Source organism: Monodon monoceros, unplaced genomic scaffold (assembly GCF_005190385.1).
Source record: "Monodon monoceros isolate NGI ecotype Baffin Bay Population unplaced genomic scaffold, NGI_Narwhal_1 Super_Scaffold_3, whole genome shotgun sequence".
NCBI lineage: Eukaryota > Metazoa > Chordata > Mammalia > Artiodactyla > Monodontidae > Monodon > Monodon monoceros.
In genome coordinates, this window is record NW_021703780.1 from 60,976,695 (window position 1) to 60,998,094 (window position 21,400).

Consider the following 21,400-nt stretch of genomic DNA (forward strand, 5'->3'; position numbering starts at 1 on the left):
CTTCCTTCCTTCCTTCCTTCCTTCCTTCCTTCCTTCCTTCCTTCCTTTTTTCCTTCCTTCCTTCCTTCCCACTCATTCAGGTGAGAGTTTGCTCCCCAAATTAAGAGAATAAGTATTAGGAAGTAAATCTGTGGTCATGTATCTTGTCTGGTTTCTGCATTGCTTTCATGTTTCAGCTGACACTGTCCCACCAAAGCTATTGGTTAGCTCTCTACCGCTTACAGTGCAGTGCATGGGCTGGCAGTATTGCCATCTCCTGGGAGCCTGCTAGAAATGCAGAACCTCAGGCACACCCCAGACTTTCTGATCCTTGGGTGATTCATATGCATGTACATGTTTGAGAACAGAGGTTTAACTAACCTGGACAATGTCCCTGTTTCATACCTTGGAGATGATGTGGGGACTGAACCAAAAGAAGAGGATTGAATATATACCTCTTTGCAATTTATCAGCACTAAGTGGCCTACACCTTTACGGGATCTACACACTGGAAAGGTTTCCCTACCTGTCCCACGCACACCTCCTGTAAGAAGCAGAACCGCTGCCCCTAAGGGACTGCCATTAACCACTTTATATGTGTTCTCTCTCTCAATCCTTACAACAAGTCTATGAGGTAGGCACCACCTCTGTCTCTTTACAGATGAAGAGCCTAAAGACTAGAGAGGAGAAACAGCTTGCTTGCCGCCACCCAGCTTGGCACAGTACCTGGCCTGTAACAAGGGTTCTGTAATTGAAGGCTTTCAGCATCCTTCTCCTCTTTTTGGGGACAGGGTGTCCAGATTTAAATGGCTGCAGAATAGTTCAGTTGACTCATAAACTGCACTGAGGTGTCATCTCCTGTTTTCAACCCTTTGCAGACTCTAGAACGGTATTGCTACCCTGGGCCAAGAGCCAGGGATAGTATCTTATTGCCTGCCCCATCCCAAGGCTCCCACTTCCTCTTCCATGTACTTCTCCTCAATCTCCTCCTCATTCTCTCCTTCCTCCAACTTCTCCTCTTTCTCTTTCTTGTCTTCCTCTTCTTCCTGTTCTCTCTCCTCTTCCTTTCCTTTTTTTTTTAGATTTTTAAAATTGAAGTGTAGTTGATTTACAATGTATTAATTTCTGCTGTACAGCAAAGTGATTCAGTTATACATATATATACATTATTTTTTATATTCTTTTTCATTATGGTTTATCTCAGGATATTGAATACAGTTCCCTGTGCTATACAGTAGGACCTTGTTGTTTATCCATTTTATATGTAATAGTTTGCATTTGCTAACCCCAAACTCCCACTCCGTCCCACCCCCACCCCTCTCCCCCTTGGCAACCACAAGTCTGTTCTCTATGTCTGAGAGTCTGTTTCTGTTTCATAGATAGATGTTTCCCTTTTTTCTCTTCTTTCTCCTCCCGTGGTCAAGCACTTGAACACGGTGCAGCTCCTCTTTCTTCCATCCCTCTCCTTCCCTCCTTTCGCTCTGGGCTCCAGGTAGAGAATTCAGATGACGATGATGATTTTATCGTTGTTATCGTTTGGCCATGCAGGATTTTCGGTCCCTTTTCCCCCTTTATTCTTTTCATCTTCTACCCTGGTGGGAAGGAGGTCATTCAGCATAAGAACATGAACTGCTATGAAAAGCAACCAACATTAGGAAGAGAAAGCCTGGTTTGTCTTAAAGATCTGGAAACTCTGTGGGTGAGGAGGAGGGATGTGATGGGCAATAAGGACCGCAGGGAGTGAGGAGGGAGAGAAAAGAGAAGTGACTAGAAAGAAGGAACTCCAGGGTGCTCCTCAGACAGTCTGGTTGTTCTGCAAGGGGATGAGTAGGAAAAGCACAGACTATTTGGCGCCATCCTCTCTACTTGGGGTGTGTTCGTCACCAGCCACTGGGAAGCCACTGTCAGGTTAAGGGTATGCCGGCAAGTCCTTCCAGCCACTGCAGGACATTACGGGGCAGTTACATCATTGTTACTGCTAATACCAGCCCACCACTTCCTACACTCCCTCTGCATGCCTGGCACTTGTTAAATTCTTTCCATACACGACTCCTACATCTCACAGATTGGGCAGAGTAGGAAACTGAGGCCTGTGCTTTCTCTGTTTATCTGCTGTACAGTTTGGACTGTAACACAGTAAACTAGATCGTTGGGACTGACACACAACTTGCTGTCCTCTGTGTACAAAACTATGCTGCTGATCAAGGATCAGAGGAGTGTGATCATTGACTTAATTAATTTATTGTATACTTGGGAAGAGAAGACATATACACATAAATTCAAGGGCTAATTACCTCTACAAGAATACAAGAGATGCCAGAGATGGTCTGACTAAACACCAAATTAATGGCAGGGATATAGGACCTATAAGATCTTACTAACATTTATTTATTAAAATTGCAGATATCACCAAAAGATGGACAAGATACATTTTATACATTTGCAAATAAATATAAATAACCCATAACCCACTCTTAGAACAAAAATAACAAATTCTGAATATCTTCAGGTCAGATGTCACTCAGTACTGTTTTATACATTCAGTATTTCTTCAAATAGGATTATCTTTTTCTAGAAGTAATCACAAAGCCTAAGGAGATTTGCAGCAGTGGAAAGGATTTTTTTCTCCCCTGTAATGAACAGATCAAAAGCTTAATCCCAAGGTCTGTCTCTGTGTCCAAGGATAATCGTGGTGTGAGTCACTCCAAGTGGGTTTTTTCCTACACACTCAAGAACCGCAAGGCATGGCAGCAGGGTGGGGGAGACATAAAATTTTAAAAGTCAACAAAAGAGGTCACTTTCAGCAAACTTTGTATCCTGGAAGGGATGCCAAAAATGGGTACTTTTTTATATCAGGCACCTAGGAAAATATGTACTGATTTTGCTCCAGGCCACTCAAGGCCAAGACTGCTCTTCAGAAAGGCATCTACTCCCATTTTCTTGGTTCCTGATCTCTTGGACACTGGCTTTGCAAAGATCATTATGAGTCTTTTGACCCACCAGTGCTAGGCTTAACTTTCAGGTCAGCAAGAACTATTAAAGAAAAAATTATCCATGACACTAGTTAAAATAGTGAGGCAGACTTTATTCCTGGAGACTTTTACTATAGGTGTAGGGACTACTGCAATGGGGTTTTGCAGTAGGGGAGAAAGATTAGGCTTAGCTCTGAATATAACAAAGAAAAGTGGGAATTTATAGCCAAGGAGCAGAGTGAGGGTCAGTGGATGGAAAATTACCAATAGGAAACATCAAGGGTAAGGGGAGAGTCTGGCTAAGCCAACCTAACAGGATGCTTGCTGAAGGCAGGCCAGGGTGATCAGACATCACTTGGAGGTTGGTGGAGGAAGAGGAACCCCGGGCAGGGGGAGTCTGGCTAAACTGACTTAGCAGGATTCTTGCTATGATTGGGCCATGCAAAGATAGACACAGAAGTGCAAAAGTTGAGACCTAGTTCGGAAGAGGATTCTGAGACAGCTGGCTTCAGGTAGGGCTTGATCTGGCAGATCCTTCTGTAGCACCAGGACCCAATTCCTCTCTTAGCCTTCTGCCTTCATTCTTAGCAGACTCATCCATCTCGTTCTGGGATGGCTGCTGCAGTTACTGAGATTTTCCTTTCCACACAGCAGCAAAAAGAATCTGGGTTCTAGTGTTCCCAGCAGAAGTCCTATGCTTTCAGCTGGTTAGTCCAGCTTAGATAATGTGCCTGCCTCAACCGTCTTTGTGGTCAGGGGATGGAATAACTGGACTGGATTAAGCCAGACCTCAGACCTGGGGTATGAAGGGTGGAGTCAAGTTCACAAGACTAAATGGCTCAGAGTTGGGGTGAGGGGTGGCTTTTTAAAGGGAAGTCCAGAAGCATTGATCAGAAAAGGGGGAGGAGTAGGTAAGGGGAAAAATCATAGATGATAAGCCTATCTACACCTTCAGTGGCTTGATTATCACAGCTGGGGCATTTTTATTGAAAAACAGGCCATACAGTAGCAAGAATCTTGGGGTTGGCCTTCATAATGGAAGACTGCAAGTTGTTCCCAGAAGATCTGAATCAATGTCTGAAATGTGACAGCTCAGATAAGAATTTACGTGGCTGCCTCAGGACTTATTTTTTTGAAAGGTCGCAAAAGCATGGAAATAAATGTCAAGTTGGAATTATTTATTACTCTTGTACCTCGAGGTCATTTCTAGTGAGTTTGCTTTACCTAGTGAGGTAAGCAGGGAAAAAGCTTGTTTTTACACTAAGGGAAGAAATGAATGAAGAAATGGAGACTCCTATTCCTGGAAATTCCTGACACACAGGCTTTTGTATTAATCAAAGAGAGTGCAGAGCAAGGTGCAAGAGGTAAGGAAAATGAACAAAGGGTAGAGAAGTAAAGTTTCAGTGATTCAAATAAAACTCAAAGCTGTTAAGGGAGTCTGCAAAGAACTCAGGAAATTGGTCATTACAATTTTTTAAATAGTACTTGAATGAATCCAGAATGTCTAAACCTTGGTAGGGTCCAACAGAGTAGGTGGGGCAAGGCGAGGTGGGAAGGGGGTGAGGACGTGGCGTGGGAGGGACCAGAAAGAGACCAACTGATAAGGTGGTTGGGAAGAGAAGAAACAGTGAGAGAGGGAGGGGTTGGGGGGGGGAGAAGAGGAAGCAGCAGGGAGAGGAGGAGGAGGAAGAAGAAGGATAAGGAGAAGAAGAAGAAGAAGAAGAGAAACTTGGAGGATCAGACACCATAATATGAAAGGCACACAGGTGGGAGGAAAGGCAGGGGCACCCAGGCAGAGAGAACTAGAGAAGCAATTTGAAGATGAGAGTCTCCCTGAGGTCAGAGAAGCGTGTTTTCTTCATCCTTGTCCACCCATTTCCTGATGCAGGGCCTGACTCTTACGCTCTTATAGTGAAAACCAAGGCAGAAGAAGCACGCAGAGAAGGATGCCAGGAAGCTGGAGGGGGAGACACAGGGATGGGAGGTATGCAGTAGTTCAGGCTAAAGATCGAATGCCGGCTCTTAAAGGAGTAAACATGAGTAAATACGTTGGAAGGAAAGTAAAATTTTCAAGTCTCCACGCTATAGAAGCCTCTTACAATATGGGGGAAAAAGGTAGTATAATTTCTGAAACAAGATTGAGCCTAGAGTTTAAAAAAACAAGTATTTTTCATTTTTTAATCACAAAAGTAATACATGTCTGTTGTTAAAAACTTCAGTGTTTTAATACAGAGAGTAAAATGTGAAAGTCCACCTCTGGGAGCTGGGCATCCTGCCCCCTCTCACTTTTTCAGGCTTCCCTCTTTCAGTTATTCCTTCTATGTCCGACACTGATTCCTCCTTTGACTTTACCATCTCCACCCCCTTACAAACATGTTCATGCATTTCCTATTCCTTTTAAAAAATGCACCAAGAAGGGCTCAGCCTTCACTTCTGTGGCATGTCTGCCCCATATACAAATCGTGAATTAAATCAGGAGGGACATTCTACAAAATACCTGACTGGAACTCTTCAGAAGTGTCAAGGTCATGCAAATAAAGGTGGAGGAGCTGTCCCAGATTGGAGGAGACAAAGAAAAATTGTATCTCAATACAGGGTATACCCTGGACTGGATCCTAGACTGGGTATTAGAAGGAAACTCTCCTGATGTGATAAAGAGTGCATTAGTTATCTGTTGCTGAGAAAAATTATCCCAAAGCATAGCAGCTTAAAACTACAAACATGTTCTATCTCATGCAGCTTCTGAGAGTGACTTAACTGGGATTCCTCCTCAGGGTCTCTCCTGCTGTTTCAGTGAAGTTGTTGCCTGGGGCTGCAGTCTTAGAAGAGCTGACCGGACTGGAGGAACTGTTTCCAAGCCCACTGACCTGGCTGCTGGCAGATGACCTCAGTTCCTCACCATGTAGCTCTCTGTTTTTATTTTGGCCGTGCCACTCCACACAGCATGCTGGATCTTAGTTTCCCGACCAGGGATCGAACCCATGCCCCCTACAGTGGAAGCATGGAGTCTTAACCACCGGACCACCACGGAAGTCCCTAGCTCTCTTTATAGCCTTGCTCATGACATACTCCCTCGTACTGCATCACCTGAGTGAGTGATGCAACAAACACACACACCAAGATGGGAGCTGCAGTGTCTTTTACAACCTAATGTGGAAAGTTTAGGTACATAGAGTTATTTCTGCTGTATTCTATTGGTCACACTAACCCAGTCCAGTATAACATGGGAGGGGATACACATTGGTGTGAAGACCAGGAGGTGGGGTTATCAGTGGTACTGGTGGTATCTTGGAGGTGGGATACCACAAAGAGTATTTACCAAAAACTTAAAGCAAGCATCATACGTTAAGGTAGAGCATTAGAAGCAACCCCAATCCAAGTGAGGGACCAATGGAGTAAGACAAGGATGTCCACTGTCACGGCTATTCGCAGTGCTTACTCAAGTGTGAAAGAAGGCTCTCCTTCTCTTTAACGATTATTTGTGGTATCTGGCATGTTTGACCCTGACCTGTTCTTCAAGTTGAGTCCTGGCCAAAGGAGACAAATAATGTTTGGGTGAGACTCTGGAGAGCTAGGCTCCTTTGATGAGACGGTGCCATGTAAAGAAACTTTCTGAAGAATTAGAATGTTACTAACATACAATGCCCTATAAAGATGAAATCAAACAAATGGTGATGGGCATCACTCTATTTAATAAAAAGTCTTCTTAATCTTTTCTGTATACAAAGTCATAGAAGCTGAATAGTATACGAATTACCACACACTCGGTGGCTTAAAACAATACACACTTATTTCCTTATAGTTCTGGATGTCAGAAATCCAAAATCAGTTTTACTGGGCCAAAATCAAGGTGTCAATAGAAGTCCGCTCCCTTCTGGGAGGTTCTAGGAAAGGATCTGTTTTCTTTCCTTTTTTTTTATCGTGGTAAAGTAATCATAAAATTTACCGTCTCGGGACTTCCCTGGTGGCGCAGTGGATAAGAATCTGCCTGCCAATGCAGGGGACGTGGATTCGATCCCTGGTCAGGGAAGATCCCACATGCCGCGGAGCAGCTAAGCCCGTGCACCACAACAACTGAGCCTGTGCTCTAGAGCCTGCGAGCCACAACTACTGAGCCCATGTGCCACAACTACTGAAGCCCACATGCTTAGAGCCCACGCTCCACAACAAGAGAAGCCAGCGCCAGGAGAAGCCCGTGCGCCGCAACCAAGAGTAGCCCCCACTCGCCACAACTAGAGAACGCCTGTGCACAGCAACGAAAACCCAACACAGCCAAAAATAAATAAATAAAAAAAATTTTAAATTACCATCTCAACCATTTTTAAATGTACAGCTCAGTGGCATTACATACATCCACATGGCTGTGCATTCACCATCATTCATCTCTGGACCTTTTCATCTTCCCAGACTGAAACTTTGTACATGTTAAACAATGACTCCCCATTCCCCCTCCTCCTAGCCCCTGAGCAACCACAATTCTACTTTCTGTCTCTATGACTTTGGCTACTCTAGGTACCTCATACAAGAGGAATCATATAATACTTGTCCTTTTGTGACTGTTTCACTTAGCATGTCTTCAAGGTTTGTCCATGTTGTAGCATGTGTCAGAATTTCCTTCCTTTTAAGGCTGAATAATATTCCACTGTATTTATGTACCATGTTTTGTTTATCCAGTCATCCCTTGATGGACACTTGGGTTGCTTCCACCTTTTGATTATTGTGAACAATGCCTCTGTGACATGGGTGTGCAAGTATCTCTTTAAGATCCTGTTTTCAGTTTTTTTGGGTATCTACCCAGAAATGGAATTGCTGGATCATATGGGGAAATCTATATTCTTGTCTTTTTCATCTTCTAGAGCTGCATTCCTTGCTTTCCTTTGCTCATGGTCCTTCCTTCATCTTCTAAACCATCAGCACAGCATCTTGTTCAGTGGTCACATTGCCTCTTCTTCTGTCTCAAATTTCCCTCTGCCTCTCTCTGTCATTGCATTTAGGACCTACCAGGATAACCCAGGATAATCTCGTCTCAAGATTTTTAATTTAATCACGTTGCAAGGTATCTTTTGCCATATAAAATAATATTCACAGGTTCCAGGGATTAGGACCTAGATATCTTTGGGGACCATTATTCAGCCTACCACACAAGCTAATAGAAAAAGCAAAAGTAACATAGAAAACTATCATGAACAGAAAGAAAGCCCCATAGAACCCCACTGTCCCTAGAGATCATCACAGGAAATAAATAGTATGAGACATATTTTTCTAGATTTCTTTCCATGCATATACTAACACATGTATTTCATTTATTTCCTTTCCTTTTTAAAAAATCAAAAATGGGTAACATTTTACACAGCCCAGCAACTTGTCTCTTTCATTTAATAATGTATCTCTGTAGCAAGCTCTTTAAGAGTGAAAGAAATTTACTTTCATGTTATGTCTTCTTTGATGTAAAAATAGCAACTTTCCAGTAAAGCAAGTGAACTTTTAGAAAAATTCTATTTGAAATAATCTCCTAGAAATGTAAATGTTAACTTTAATTCATAAGAGGAAAGAGGTATTTTTAATCAAAATAAGGGTAGAGGCTACTTAGAATTTAGTGTTTTGGGTAAATTAGAGAAAGGGCACCCTAGTTATATGTGCATACAGCATGAAGTCCTTGAAGATTGAATTACTTTGTGTGGTATGTTGATATGAGAGTCAGTGCTTCCATGGTGTCAATTTAAATTAAGCATCTGGTTTCAGGGGTGGAGAGATCAGGAGACCTGGATGGGAATCCTGACTCTGCCATCAACTAGCTGTGTGACCTCAGGCAAGCTGTAGCCAATCTCTGGGCCTCAGTGTCCTCATCTTCGAAATGAGAGAATTGGCCTGGAAGTTGTCTCAACTAATGATCTTTCATTCTGCACTTTGGGAAGGGCACTATTTTAGCAGGTTAGAGACCCAGTTTTGAATACCAAATATTTACAGTCAGCCCTCTGTATCCGTGGGTTCTACATCAGTGGACTCAATCAACCACAGATGGGAAATATTCCCCCCCCCAAATTCTAGAAAGTTCCAAAAAGCAAAACTTGAATTTCCTGTACACTGGCAACTATTTACATAGCATTTACATTGTAATAGGTATTATAACCTAGAGATGGTTTAAAGTGTACAAGAGGATATGCATAGGTTATATGCAAATATTACACCATTTTAAGAAGGGACTTGAACATCCTTGGATTTTGATATCCTCGAGGGGTCCTGGACCCAGGACCAGGATCTGGGATCCTGGTATCCCCCTGGGATACCTTGGGATGACTGTACTAATTTGCTGTGATCTTGAGCTAGACAGCTCTATTGGGCCTCAGTTTATTCATCTGTAAAATGAGCCGGCTGGACTAGAGTATTCTCAAGATCCTTTCTAACTCTCACATTCTAAGACAGTGAGTCTCAAACTTCAGTGTGCCTAAGAATTCCCTAGAGGTTTGTTAAAATGCAGAGTCCAATTCAGCACGACTGGGGTGGGGCCTGAGATTCTATATTTCTAGCAAATTCCCAAGTGAGGCTGATGCTGGTCTGAAGTGTACTGAATAACAAAGTATTTGGATTTCGAACTGTCAGGAAACTTAGTTAAAGACTTGGAAATTTGTGAGAGATTAGTGTGTGGGTGGAGTACTGGTCTGGGGATTATCTGGTGCTGTGGGGTATGCACATTTGCTTGTCTTCTATTGTCCAGCTCTGTAAAAGCTAAGATATAAACTATAGATGTAGAATACAGAATAATGGGATGAACTTTGTTTGATAGAGGTACAAGTGATTTCAGCCCTGTAGAAAAAGATAGCTCTCAAGCATTACTTTTTCTAGTCCTACATGATATCAACCAGTTTTGCACAAGTAGCAAATTTCTTTCAGTATTCCTGATTGCCCATATATATGTGTTCTTCTAAATCTCCTTTAAACAGGTTTTACGTTTTTTAAAATTATACTTTAACACCACTGTTCCTTTGCAATTCATTCATTGATTCATTCATTTATTTATTTATAGCAAGAAATACTTGCCAGGGATGGGGAGGTTACAGGGTGGAATACATAAACTCTTATAGGAAAGTGGGTGGTCAGGCATCATGCTTTCCTGACTCCCAGCCCAAGTATCAGGTGAGGAAAGCACACTTTACCTCCAACTTTGGCCAGGTAATTCCCCTCCCACAGCTAGACCACGGATATGGTGGAAGATGGCTTAACCATCATGTGGTCGGTCCATTAAGGATCAAGAGGTTGACAGAGGAGGAGGAGGAGGCTGTAACTACGATGTACTTCGAACCGTGGCCTCGGGGTTCCTCCAGTGGTCTTTACACCACGTGCCGCCTAGGGACACTAAACTGATGGCTTTCACACCCCTGCTACAATTGTGAGGAATTTTATCCTTGGGTGTCCAGAGTTTTGCAGCCGCTAGACGCAGGGTGGAGGTCTGGGCCCAAGGGCGGGGCTTGGGGCCAGGGGGCGGTGCCAGTGACCGAAGAGCGGAACCCGCGACAGCCGCCCAGCGGCCCCGGCCTCAAGGAATGCCGGGAGTCGGGACCAGGCCGCGCTCTTACTCTTTCGGCTCCGCCCCCGCCTGTCTGTGTCTGCAGTGGCCGCCATCGATAAAGTTGTTGTTCTGCCAACATGGCGGCGCCCGTGGTGACTGGCCGGGCCGTGTTCGCCTAAGGTGGGAACCGAGGCGTAAGGAGCCGCAGGCGAGAGCCTGTGAGCAGGTAAACCCCTGACCCGGGCTCATAGGGGCAAGATACGAGGCCTGATCTCCCCTTTACCCGGATTGGTAGATTTCGACTTGCCGGGAGCCGGAAGGGAAAGTGCGGGCTGTGTTTGGTGGTCTCGGAGCTGTGCAGTTTCCCAACTGGAAAAGTTTCTGAGATTCAGATCTTCAGATTCTTTGAGCCACCGACTCTGTTGATAGCTCTGGACCCTTTCCCAGAAAAATGCATATGTACGTATAGTTTTGTACTCAATTCCCTCTCTCCACCGCTCCACTACCCCGGCTGGTCCCTGGATCTTTGCTCCCGGGGCTGAGGCTTTAGACTCGAAGGACATCCATTGGCCCACATCCTCTCTGTGACCCACACATCATTGTCACAGCATGTTAGGGCTCTAAGGTCATCAGAGAGCATCTGGATTTACCCCTTTATCTTAAGGAGAAGCTGATTTTCCAGGTAGGAAGTAATTTCCCTGAGGTCACATAGAGAATTAGTTGGGGTTTTTTTTTGTTGTTTTTGCACATAGCTCCTTTAAGATTAATTTCCCTGGTACATTCTCGGACACTTTCTTTTGGGCGCACACTAATGCCCTCGTGTGCTTCTCTGTGTTCTGTTTCTTTGCCCGTTTTTTCCTACTCTGCTAGGTTTCTCTGTCCGTATGTGATTGTCATTTTGGGTCCAGTTCTCAGGCCCCTCCCTCTATGGTCACAGGCCGCTACCCCCACCATTCTCAAAAAACTTAAGCTTAAGCCCTAAGTGAGGTTGAGATCAGGGCTGACCCTTAAAGAGGAGTGGAGTAATGGGGATTGATACTTTGGAAGGATGTGGAAGAAGAGACAAGATTCCAAACATCTAGGCAAGGAGCTGGCTGTGACAGAGCTAAGGAAGAAAAGGGCCAAGTTGATCATAGCACGAGATATGAATCACACCTTTCACATTCATGGTAGGGGCATGGTCCTCTAATAAAATGGCTGCTCCTTATCAGGAAGAGGCAGTGTCCATCAGGGCTTTGGTGGTGGAGTGTCCCAGAGCAGGGCCTGGGATGTAAAGAAAGGGAACTGGACTGAGCTCCAGGGCTGCAGTAAATCATAGCCCTGAGTGCACTTATGGCTGAGTTCCCCTAACATAAAGGGTGTGGACTTTTCTTAAAGGGTCTTGACACATATATTACCAGATTGCTCCCCAGGGAGTTGGAATCAGTTTGCATTTCACCAGGAGTGTATAAAAGTGCACATTTCTTTTTATAACAGGTTTTTACCAATCTGATAAGCAAAATATTTCCTTATTGTTTTAATTTGCATTTCTTTGATTAGTTGTAAAGTCATTCTTTTTCAGGTATTTGCTAGCCAATTTGTATTTCCTCTTTTCTCCGTCCCCAATTTTTAAAATTAGGTTGTTACTCTTTCTCTTCCCCTATGTGAACTTTTATAGAGAAGGGTAATCTTTTGTTGTAGTTTTGGCAGTTTTCTCTCAGCTTGTTGTTTGCTTTCTAATTTTGTTCGTGGTGGTTTTGATATGCAGGTATTTTACATTTTTTAGAGAGTTTTATTAATATTTTCCTTTATGAAATCTTCCATTGCTTTTATGCTTAGGACAGAACATCCTGCACCTTTTACAGAATTAGTACATACTCATCTATGTTTTTTCTTGTTTTATGGTATTTTTAAAAATTCTTTAATCTATGTGGGATTTACTCTGCTTTTTGGTTTGAGGTGGGGCTCTAATTTGAATCGGCCCCCCATTCACTGAATAGTCTATCACTTTCTAATCTATTTGTGCTTTTTGCTTTATGAACTTTAAGTTCTTTAAAATACCCAGATCCATTTCAGAATTCTCTACTCTATACCATTGGTTTATGTACAGGAAAGGTTATTAGTGAGCCAGGTATTATGTAAACATTTTTAGAAAGCTTATTGTTATGTAGACAGGGAATGTTGTTATACGTTTTTTATAATTTGGTGCATAGTATAAGTAAGTTATAGAGACAGGATTAGAATTTTAAGTGAAATTAAGATTCCTTCCTTCATATTGCTCATATTGGTGACCTGTCTGCACTCTTTGGTATTTCTTTTTTCACAATGGCTAACCAGCATCGAAACAAAAATTTTGAGAGGATCAAGAATTAATGCCAGCTTAGAAATAGAGACACAGATGTAGAGAACAAACGTATGGACACCAAGGGGGGAAAGCGGGGGGTGGGGGGAGGTGATGAACTGGGAGATTGGGATTGACATATATACACTAATATGTATAAAACAGATAACTAATAAGAACCTGCGGTATAAAAAATAATAATAAAATAAAATTCAAATCAAATCAAAACAAAACAAAAAAGAATTAATGCCAGCTCAGAGTGCCAGTTTCTTCCTTCATTTCTCTCTGGTTTTGAAAGGTCTGTTTTTGTCTGTTTCTGCACTATAGCTAATGCTGTTATGCAGGAAGGCAGAAATTTTAGGCTATTTAGTCATAAATCTTAAATATTTGATGAACTGTCACCTTAGGCTTTAACACAGTGATAAAACATGAAACTTCTATGAGGTCATTTCTGGAATTCACCTTTGGAGGAAACCAATGAAACATTAAAGTTGAATTTTGATTCGCAGCTAGATGTCTTAGTGGGCCCCAACCTGTGGGTTGTATTCCAGAAAACCATAACACTCATCACTGTTCCACATGTTATATATTTATTTGTTTGTTTCTTATCTGCTTTTCTCTACTAGTATATAAGTGCCATGAAAGAAGGGACTTTGTTTTTGTTCACTGCTCTATCCCCAGTGCCTAGAATAGTGTGTGGACCTAGTGACACTCAATAAATATTTAGTAGGTGAATGAAGAACTAAATGAATAAGCAGTCTTCTAAATAATGGTTATTTCCTGGCTCAGCCTACTGAGTATACTTAGCTTGTAGTATGTATGAAGAACGCTAATCTTAGCTCAGAGTCTCCGATCTTCCTGGGAGACCTGTGTTCAGATCTCTTCTGATACTTGAGCCTAAGGCCAAGCCCAGATGTGCTTAGAGCTCTTCTGAAGCCTGGACAATGGGAATTAAAGCCTCCTGTACAGACCCTAGGCTGGCCTAAAGGCGAGGGCCGGAGGTGGCTCTGCTGCTTCCCAAGCAAGCAAGCTGTGAGGTTGCAGCAGGAGCTGGCCCAGGTGGTGGTCTCCTTTTGTTCCTATGGGGCTTTTGTATCTTGCTGTTTGGGAGCATCGAACACGTTTAATATTTTCCAAATAAGAAGTTTGTGTTTAGCTCAATTGCACTTCTGAAGTACTCTTTTCAGGGGAAGAAGTCATCAGAATAAGAGGAAAGCATGTGGACAGGCGGGGAGCGCTGGCTGTGCCGAACGGAAGGATGAGCTCGGGGAGGTTCCAGGCGGCTCACACGTGTGCTTTCTGCCCTCTCTTTCAGGGCCTTCCCTCCTTTTGAAGAATGGCTCCTTCTTGGCAGAGGCTGGGTTTATATGCCTCTCTTCTGAAAAGGCAGCTAAATGATGGTCCAGATGTCATCAAATGGGGAAGGAGAGTGATTCCAGGATGTTCCAGAGGTATTTACAGTGCCACGGGAAAGTGGACCAAAGAGTATACGCTGCAGACAAGAAAGGATGTGGAGAAATGGTGGCATCAACGAATAAAAGAACAGGCCTCCAAAATTTCAGAAGCTGATGTGAGTATTCTTTTATATATATATATATATATATATATCTTTTTTTTTTGGTTGCACCAGGTCTTAGTTGCAGCAGGTAGGCTCCTTAGTTGTGGCATGCGAGCTCTTAGTTGCTGCATGTATGTGGGATCTAGTTCCCTGCACAGGGATCGAACCCGGGCCCCCTGCACTGGGAACTTGAAGTCTTATCCACTGCGCCACCAAGGAAGTCCCATGAGTATTCTAAGAGATGCTGAAAGAGTAGAGAAGAGGGACTAAGAGCTTGGACTGGGGTGAGACTGCCTGAATTCAAATAAGTTATTGAGTATGTGACATTGAGCCAAATTTCTGAATCTCTCTGGGCTTCAACTATTTTTTATCTAAAATGGGCATTGTTAATAGTAGTGCTCACCTGCTTCCCAGGATGCTTGTGAGGGGTAACTGGGATGAGACCAACTTGGTGCTTGGAGGAGTTTCAGTGTGGTGCACATACAAACAAGGTGCATGCAAATGGTGCCACACTGGGCATTCTGGAGCAGCATTTACTGGGGAAGCTCATCAAGACAGGAGCCACAGCAGATGTCAGGTCCTCTGTGGTCCACTGCATGGTGGGGCAGCACACAGGGATCCAGCAGGGTCAGATAGGAGATGCTAGGAGAGGCACCTGGGCCCCTCAGCTGTGGAACTTTTAAGCTCCTGCATATTCTGAGAAGTACCTCCCTCTCCCCTCCCATGATGCTGGCCTCCAGCCCTATTCTGCCATCATGGCTTGGGAGGTACCAGCCCTTCCCAGATGTGATCTGGGACTGGGGTCCAACCTCATGGTTGCAGCTATATAAGTTAGGGGACCCTTGGCTTTTGGTCTGTCTGCACCAGCTCAGCGCTCTACCTGAATTAATTGTCTTAAGCACTTGGCTGTAGCCACTTTCCATGGAGTTCTCTGCTGGAGGCCAGCTCCTTCTCTGGGAGGCCAACCTGCTGGGGATCAGTCTTGGATGCATTAACCCTTACCTCTCGATATTGGTCAAAATGACAAATGGAAGATGTGATTTGTTGAATGAAATGTTGAATCTGATCAGAGCACAGCACTATAAAATAGAGTTTTACTCTTAAATTCTGACCATCCTTTCATAATAGTTACCAGTAAAATAATGCTGACCCTTTATGTTTAATTAAAGAGATTAGGCCAAAGGCAAGCAGTTGAGTAAATATATATCTGCCCAAGATGACACTGCTTGAATCGCCTTTCCTGATTCTCCACTCTTATCAGACTCATTCTTTCTATGAGATTGATCATTATGAACAATGAGGGTGGGTAGCTATTTGTATTAAACTGAAGGATGGTTTTCGGCATTAGTTACAAAGAAAATCTGGTATTTAAAGAGATGTAGTGTGTAACACGTGAAATGATAAAAAGCAAGGTTTAAATATATTGCATAATTATACAATAAAAGCTTGACTTTTACCTCATTAGGAAGTGAAAATTCTTTGTGGCAACATGACCAGACTAATGTAACTAAATGTATTTTGGAAGCAGACCTTAGGGAGCAGTTTAATTCTCAATGAGGAGCATAAAATTAGCTTTTTTTCTTTTGGTTTAAATTTAGTCACTTCCAGACATTTTGAAGTTGTAGCTTTTTCTTCTTGTGACATTGCATTCTTAAGCGTATGGTTGTGTAAAAACTTAAATGGATCAAAATAAACTGTGTTTCACTAGTTGGGTAAATAGCTTGAGGGACATTTTGGGTGATCCCCTGGTGGCATTCTGAGGGTTTGAATCAGGGAACGGCAAAGTGGAGAGAGCACTGGATCGGGAGCCTGAGCAGTAATACTGGCTCTGCCCCCAAATCAGTGCGATCTCATCAGCATCGTTTAACCTCTTTGATCCTCAGATTCTTTGCATTGTTTATCTCACAGGATTGCTTTGAAAATCAAATGAGAAAATGTGACTGAACCCATTTTATAAACTGAAAGAGGATAAAAATGTGTGGTGTGTCTTTGTCAGGAATGAGAATATGACTAGATGCTGGTGGATTTTGAAGAATCTATAATCAACCTCCCTCTGGTATAGCTACATTTGAAATCCACCTGAATGAGCTTCTAGATGCTGAATATTTTGCCATCATCATCATAATCATCGTTATAAAAAGAACTTCCATTTAATGAGCATTTTACTATGTCAGCCACCATCTTTCCATTGATTATCTCATTTAAATCCTGAATCAACCCTGGGGGTGAGTAATATTATCCTCATTTTGGCGGTAAGAAAACAGGCTCAGAGGGAGGTTTGGTAACTTGTTGAGATGCACAACTCACTTGTGGCAGAGCCCAGGACTCAAACCCAGACACGTTTGATTTCTAAACTCATGCTTTCACCAGGAACCTTCTTTTGCCTTGCCTTTGATTTACAGATTGTAAACCGAGGCCAGAAAGACAAAGGAATTTGCCTAAGGTCTCACAGCTAGTGTCAAAGCTAGACCAGATCCCAGGCTGCAGGCTCCTATTGAGTGGTCCTTCCCCCTCCATCCTCTAGACTCAGCGACAGCTTCAGAGCATGATCTATAAAGAGGCAGAAGTTATCTTTCTCCTGATGTTAGAAGCTGACAAAAATAATAGGACCCACTTATAAAAACCATCCTTTTTCTATCGCTTCCAATCTTAATTTCTTTTAAAGGCTTAAATTCTTACACTTTTATATAATTATGAAAATTTCCCTTTCAATCAGATTCCTACTCAATTATAGTATAAACTCCCATAATTCCTTCTCTCCACTCCCAGAGATAGAACTCATTTCATTGTCACAGAGGAAAATGACTTAATTCACACAGAAAAGCAAAAGGCAGGGGCAGGCAATAAGCTGAATACCTTTTCTGCAATAAATAAAAATATTCATGAATAGTAAAGAGTTTTGCTAGCAATACTTTTCTTTTAAAAAAAATTATTTATTTATTTTTGGCTGTGTTGGGTCTTCATTGCTGCGTGCGGACTTTCTCTAGTTGCTTCGAGCAGGGGCTACTCTTCGTTGGGGTGCGCGGGCCGCTTATCGAGGTGGCTTCTCTTGTTGCGGAGGTGGGCTTTAGGCGCGTGGGCTTCAGTAGTTGTGGCGCGCGGGCTCAGTAGTTGTGGCTCACGGGCTCTAGAGCGCAAGCTTAGTAGTTGTGGCGCGTGGGCTTAGTTGTTCTGTGACATGTGGGATCTTCCCGGACCAGGGCTCTAACCTGTGTCCCCTGCATTGGCAGGTGGATTCTTAACCACTGTGCTACCAGGGAAGCCCAATACTTTTCTATATATATTCTGTAAACTCAGTTTTGTAGTTCTGCTTAGCTAGTATGTAATGAATCCCTTGATTTTGCTATAAATTTAATCTTTGTTGGATAGACATACAAAATGGATATGTTAATGAAGAAGCTATATGTGGAAAATGTTTGGGGCAACATTGTTAAATAAACATTTTAAAATATATGTCACTATAATAAAAACAAAATGATTATAATAAAAAATAGGTTTAATGTAAAAACTTTAAAATGAAAAACTAGAAATAGTTTATATCAAGGCTTTTATTGTTTTTTTCAGGTCCCAAAGAACTCTGTAACAGCTGTTTTCCCATGTCCCTAAAAATTCCCAAAGGAAAGGCAGTAGGCCAAATCCATTGCAATGAGTAATGTTTGAATCGAGTGGGTAGTCTGCTTATTTCCGATTCTGCACCAAGTATCAGAACGAGGTCTTGTACTTCCTTTGAGGGATTTGTTTACAAGCTGAGAAGATTGTCTGTCACTTGCCTTCTTGAAGAAGGAAAGTCCTGAGTCCCCACTAACTCCTGAATCTCAAGTCCTCTCTCATGCTCCTGAGGTTTTCCTAAGAGTTATGGATCCACATTAAAGTGCATGATCAACGTGGGGCTTTCCATCCGTTTCTAGAAATCAACAGCAGCTGTCACTTCAGTATTCCAGATTTCCAAGTTTATGTATTATCCAAACTTCTTATTTATTCGCTTTTCCCTTCTCTTCCTTCAGGCACCTTTACTTACCACTCAGTTGTTAAGTTCCAGAAGATGGGCAGTACAGAGAAAAGTGCCACTCTGGTCTGTTTTGCCACCCTTTAGGGGCCCTGCTAAAGATTTGTTTAACTTCTTTGCTGAAGGAAGTGTAAAGCAAGGGGTCGAATGAGATTTGGAAAGAATCTGATTTCTGGTTTCTTCTGTTCCCCTGATTACAGTTGGCTGTCAATTATCAGTCATGCAAATACTTACCAAAAAATACCTCCCCAGTCCACACACATACCCAAAAGAGTGGTTATGAATATTCTGTCTTGCATTTGTTTTCATTCATTTTGAAGAAGCAAAGCCTTAAAGAACTCTAGTAGAGCTCACGGAAGGGAGTAAGGACAGAAAGAGAAAAATAGAAGGTGGCACAAAAGTAATGATAACATCAGACAGTCCAGACCCTTAGTGACTAAACAGAAGCAGTTACCTGTTCTCTTCCTTTCTTCAGAGGCACCCCTTCTCCCCCATGGGAGGATTTAAGGTTGGAGAGGGGGAACATTCCTGTCACCTGGACAGGATTGGTGAAGTGTGCTGGGAAAAGTGCCCTTCAGTAATAAGTGCTCTGCAGAGGCCTGTTATCAGGCTTCAGAGCACAAAGGCCGACAAACATTTATCCAACATTTATTAAACTGGGAGGTGGGCAGCCGGGAAGGTGGGGTTGGGGGAGAGGGATGATTAAAACATGGTCCTTGCCCTTGAACAATAGGTCCCCCAGTAAGGAATCAATTAAATGATACCACCTTTCCTGTGGAGCCTTGTCCCCTCACGTGCACAAACTCGTGACAGCATTCACCATTTTACTGTGGAAGAACTAAGGTGCCAAAAGTCAGTGTTCCAGTGAGGACCTCCTGCCCTGTGTTCATTCTGTTCCAATGCATTTACCTTTTTTCTGTGTTTCTCGTGATGAAGCTGCGTCTTTGGAAGTTGGAGAGTTATGTAACCCTGGCCTGAGGCTGCCTGTAGATCACCCCCTGGGAAATAGCTAAAATTTTCTCATTACCTTACCATTTCAACTTTTTCTGTTGAAAGATAAGCTCACAATACAGCAGAGAAACCCGGGACCTGAACCGGTGCCTGAGGACCCTGCTCGTACTGTTCAATCCAAGTCTGCATGCAGCTACAGGGAATTTAGGGAGGGTCTCCATTTTTAGACGTGTCACATCTCTGTGATTCACTATTGTTTCCTTGAATTATATGGACATATGTGTCAGAGCTTCATTTGGAAAAACATATAGTTCTTTAAGACCTAGATAGCTGTCCTAAAAGAGAAGCTTTTAAAAGAGAAAAAGACAGATTTAAAAATACATATGGGTAATAGGACTTTGAGGTTGTTTGGCATTATTTTTGGACATTCTTTAGGTTAAGCCAGGGCTTTGAAGTTTGGTATTAGGCATTTTTGTCAGTTTACCTTATGGGAATGGTTTTTTAAAAAGAAAACTTTTAAAAATGTTAAATTATTACCTTGAGTAAAATGCCAAAATATTATGTGCATGCAGGTTTCCCCGTGAATGCTTAATAAATACTCATTGTCATTTTTTTGTCATTCTTTCCTAGAAATCAAAGCCCAAGTTTTACGTGCTTTCCATGTTCCCTTATCCTTCCGGCAAGCTGCACATGGGCCACGTGCGTGTGTACACCATCAGCGACACCATTGCACGCTTCCAGAAGATGAGAGGGATGCAGGTAAGGCAAGATGCCTGCTGGAATAGCACTTTCCTGCCTGACTCAGGACAATAAGAATGTAGGACAAAGGAAGAAAACCAATCTTAGTTAAGATTAGGACAGCTTTGAAGATAAACGTGAAAAGCTCAGCGTTTCCTCTCATGAATTGGAGGACATAATAAAGCATCCAGATTAATTGGGGGGGCAGCCGTGTGTTGGATGTTGTGCTAGGGAGGGAGGTGGGGTGTGGATGCAGTGGAAGGAGGTTACAGATGTGGGTACCACATGATATCTCCTCAGGAGGAGTTCACAGTCCAGTGGGGCTGACACGCATAAATAGACAAACATTGAACAGGGGAATGAATCCAATAGTAGAAATGAGGAACAGGGTTCCCTCTGTTCCTCAGTTTCAGTTGCTCTCTTTAAGATGATAAGCTATCTTGGAGGGGGGCGGGTATCCTCCAGGCTCTCTTGAACTTAATTTCTTGTTAATTTTCATAGCCCATATTTAAGTCAGATCATCCCCAAAATAACTGCCAAATATGGTGAAAACTTGTCCAGCCATTTCTAAGTGGTAATGGCAAAAAAGAAGCAAATCTCTGTAATGGTCAACAGTGTGAAAGCCTGTGAGTAGGAAGTGGGACCACAAGAGATTTTTCTCCTTGTATTTGATATTTTCTGTATTCTCTAATGAGCATGTATTTATTTTATAGTGGAAAAAGTAAAATTTTCCTAACAAAAAAATATGTGGGGAGTAACAGCTCTGCAGGAGTTGGGGAAGGCTCCACTAAAGAGGGAGCATCTGTCCTTGAAGGACAAGGCGAAATTTCCTGGGAGAGGAGGAGAAGAACCCTTGCATGTCTGATGTTGGTAGACGCCTTCACCCCACTGCCAATTACCCCAGAGTCTGCGCTGTACTCTTTACCAACACGTCATCTGTAAGATGAGGTGGCAATGATCATAGCAGCTTCTTTAACACCTTACAGAGAGAGGCAGGATCAAAGAGGGGCTGAGAGCATGGACCATTGAACCAGATGGCCAGCATTTGAATGCTAGCCCTTAACACTTAGTAGCTATTCGACTTTTGACTAATTACTAAATTAACGTCTCTAATACCTAGTTTTCTCTCATCTGTAAAATGGGGATAAAATAGTACCTGCCCATTGGACTGTTACAGGGATTGAAAGAGGATGACTATGAAGCACTTAGCACATAGCTGGCACATAAGTACGTAACCAGTAAATATTAGCATCGCCAGTGGAGGCCTGGAGCCTGCTTGTACCAGTTCCTGAGAGCTGTGGGCATGTCTGCCCAACTTCATGTTAATTATTTGTCACCTTAGTAGCATGAAATCCACCATGGTGGGAGT

The 21,400-nt window shown here is 42.8% G+C and overlaps 1 protein-coding gene across 2 annotated transcripts in view; it reads left to right on the forward strand.

Moving 5' to 3' along the window:
- Positions 1 to 10,583: 10,583 nt before the first annotated feature.
- The window catches only part of LARS2 (leucyl-tRNA synthetase 2, mitochondrial), a 161,609-nt gene continuing 150,792 nt past the window's right edge, over positions 10,584 to 21,400 (forward strand). The window contains exons 1-3 of one of the 2 annotated variants that reach the window (XM_029243573.1): positions 10,584 to 10,684; positions 14,094 to 14,348; positions 19,924 to 20,052. In XM_029243573.1, the coding sequence (XP_029099406.1) occupies positions 14,115 to 14,348; positions 19,924 to 20,052 (363 nt within the window). In that variant the 5' untranslated portion in view covers positions 10,584 to 10,684; positions 14,094 to 14,114. Of the gene's footprint in view, positions 10,685 to 10,816; positions 10,918 to 14,093; positions 14,349 to 19,923; positions 20,053 to 21,400 lie in introns of those variants that run through there. The other variant, XM_029243575.1, reaches the window with a different exon arrangement.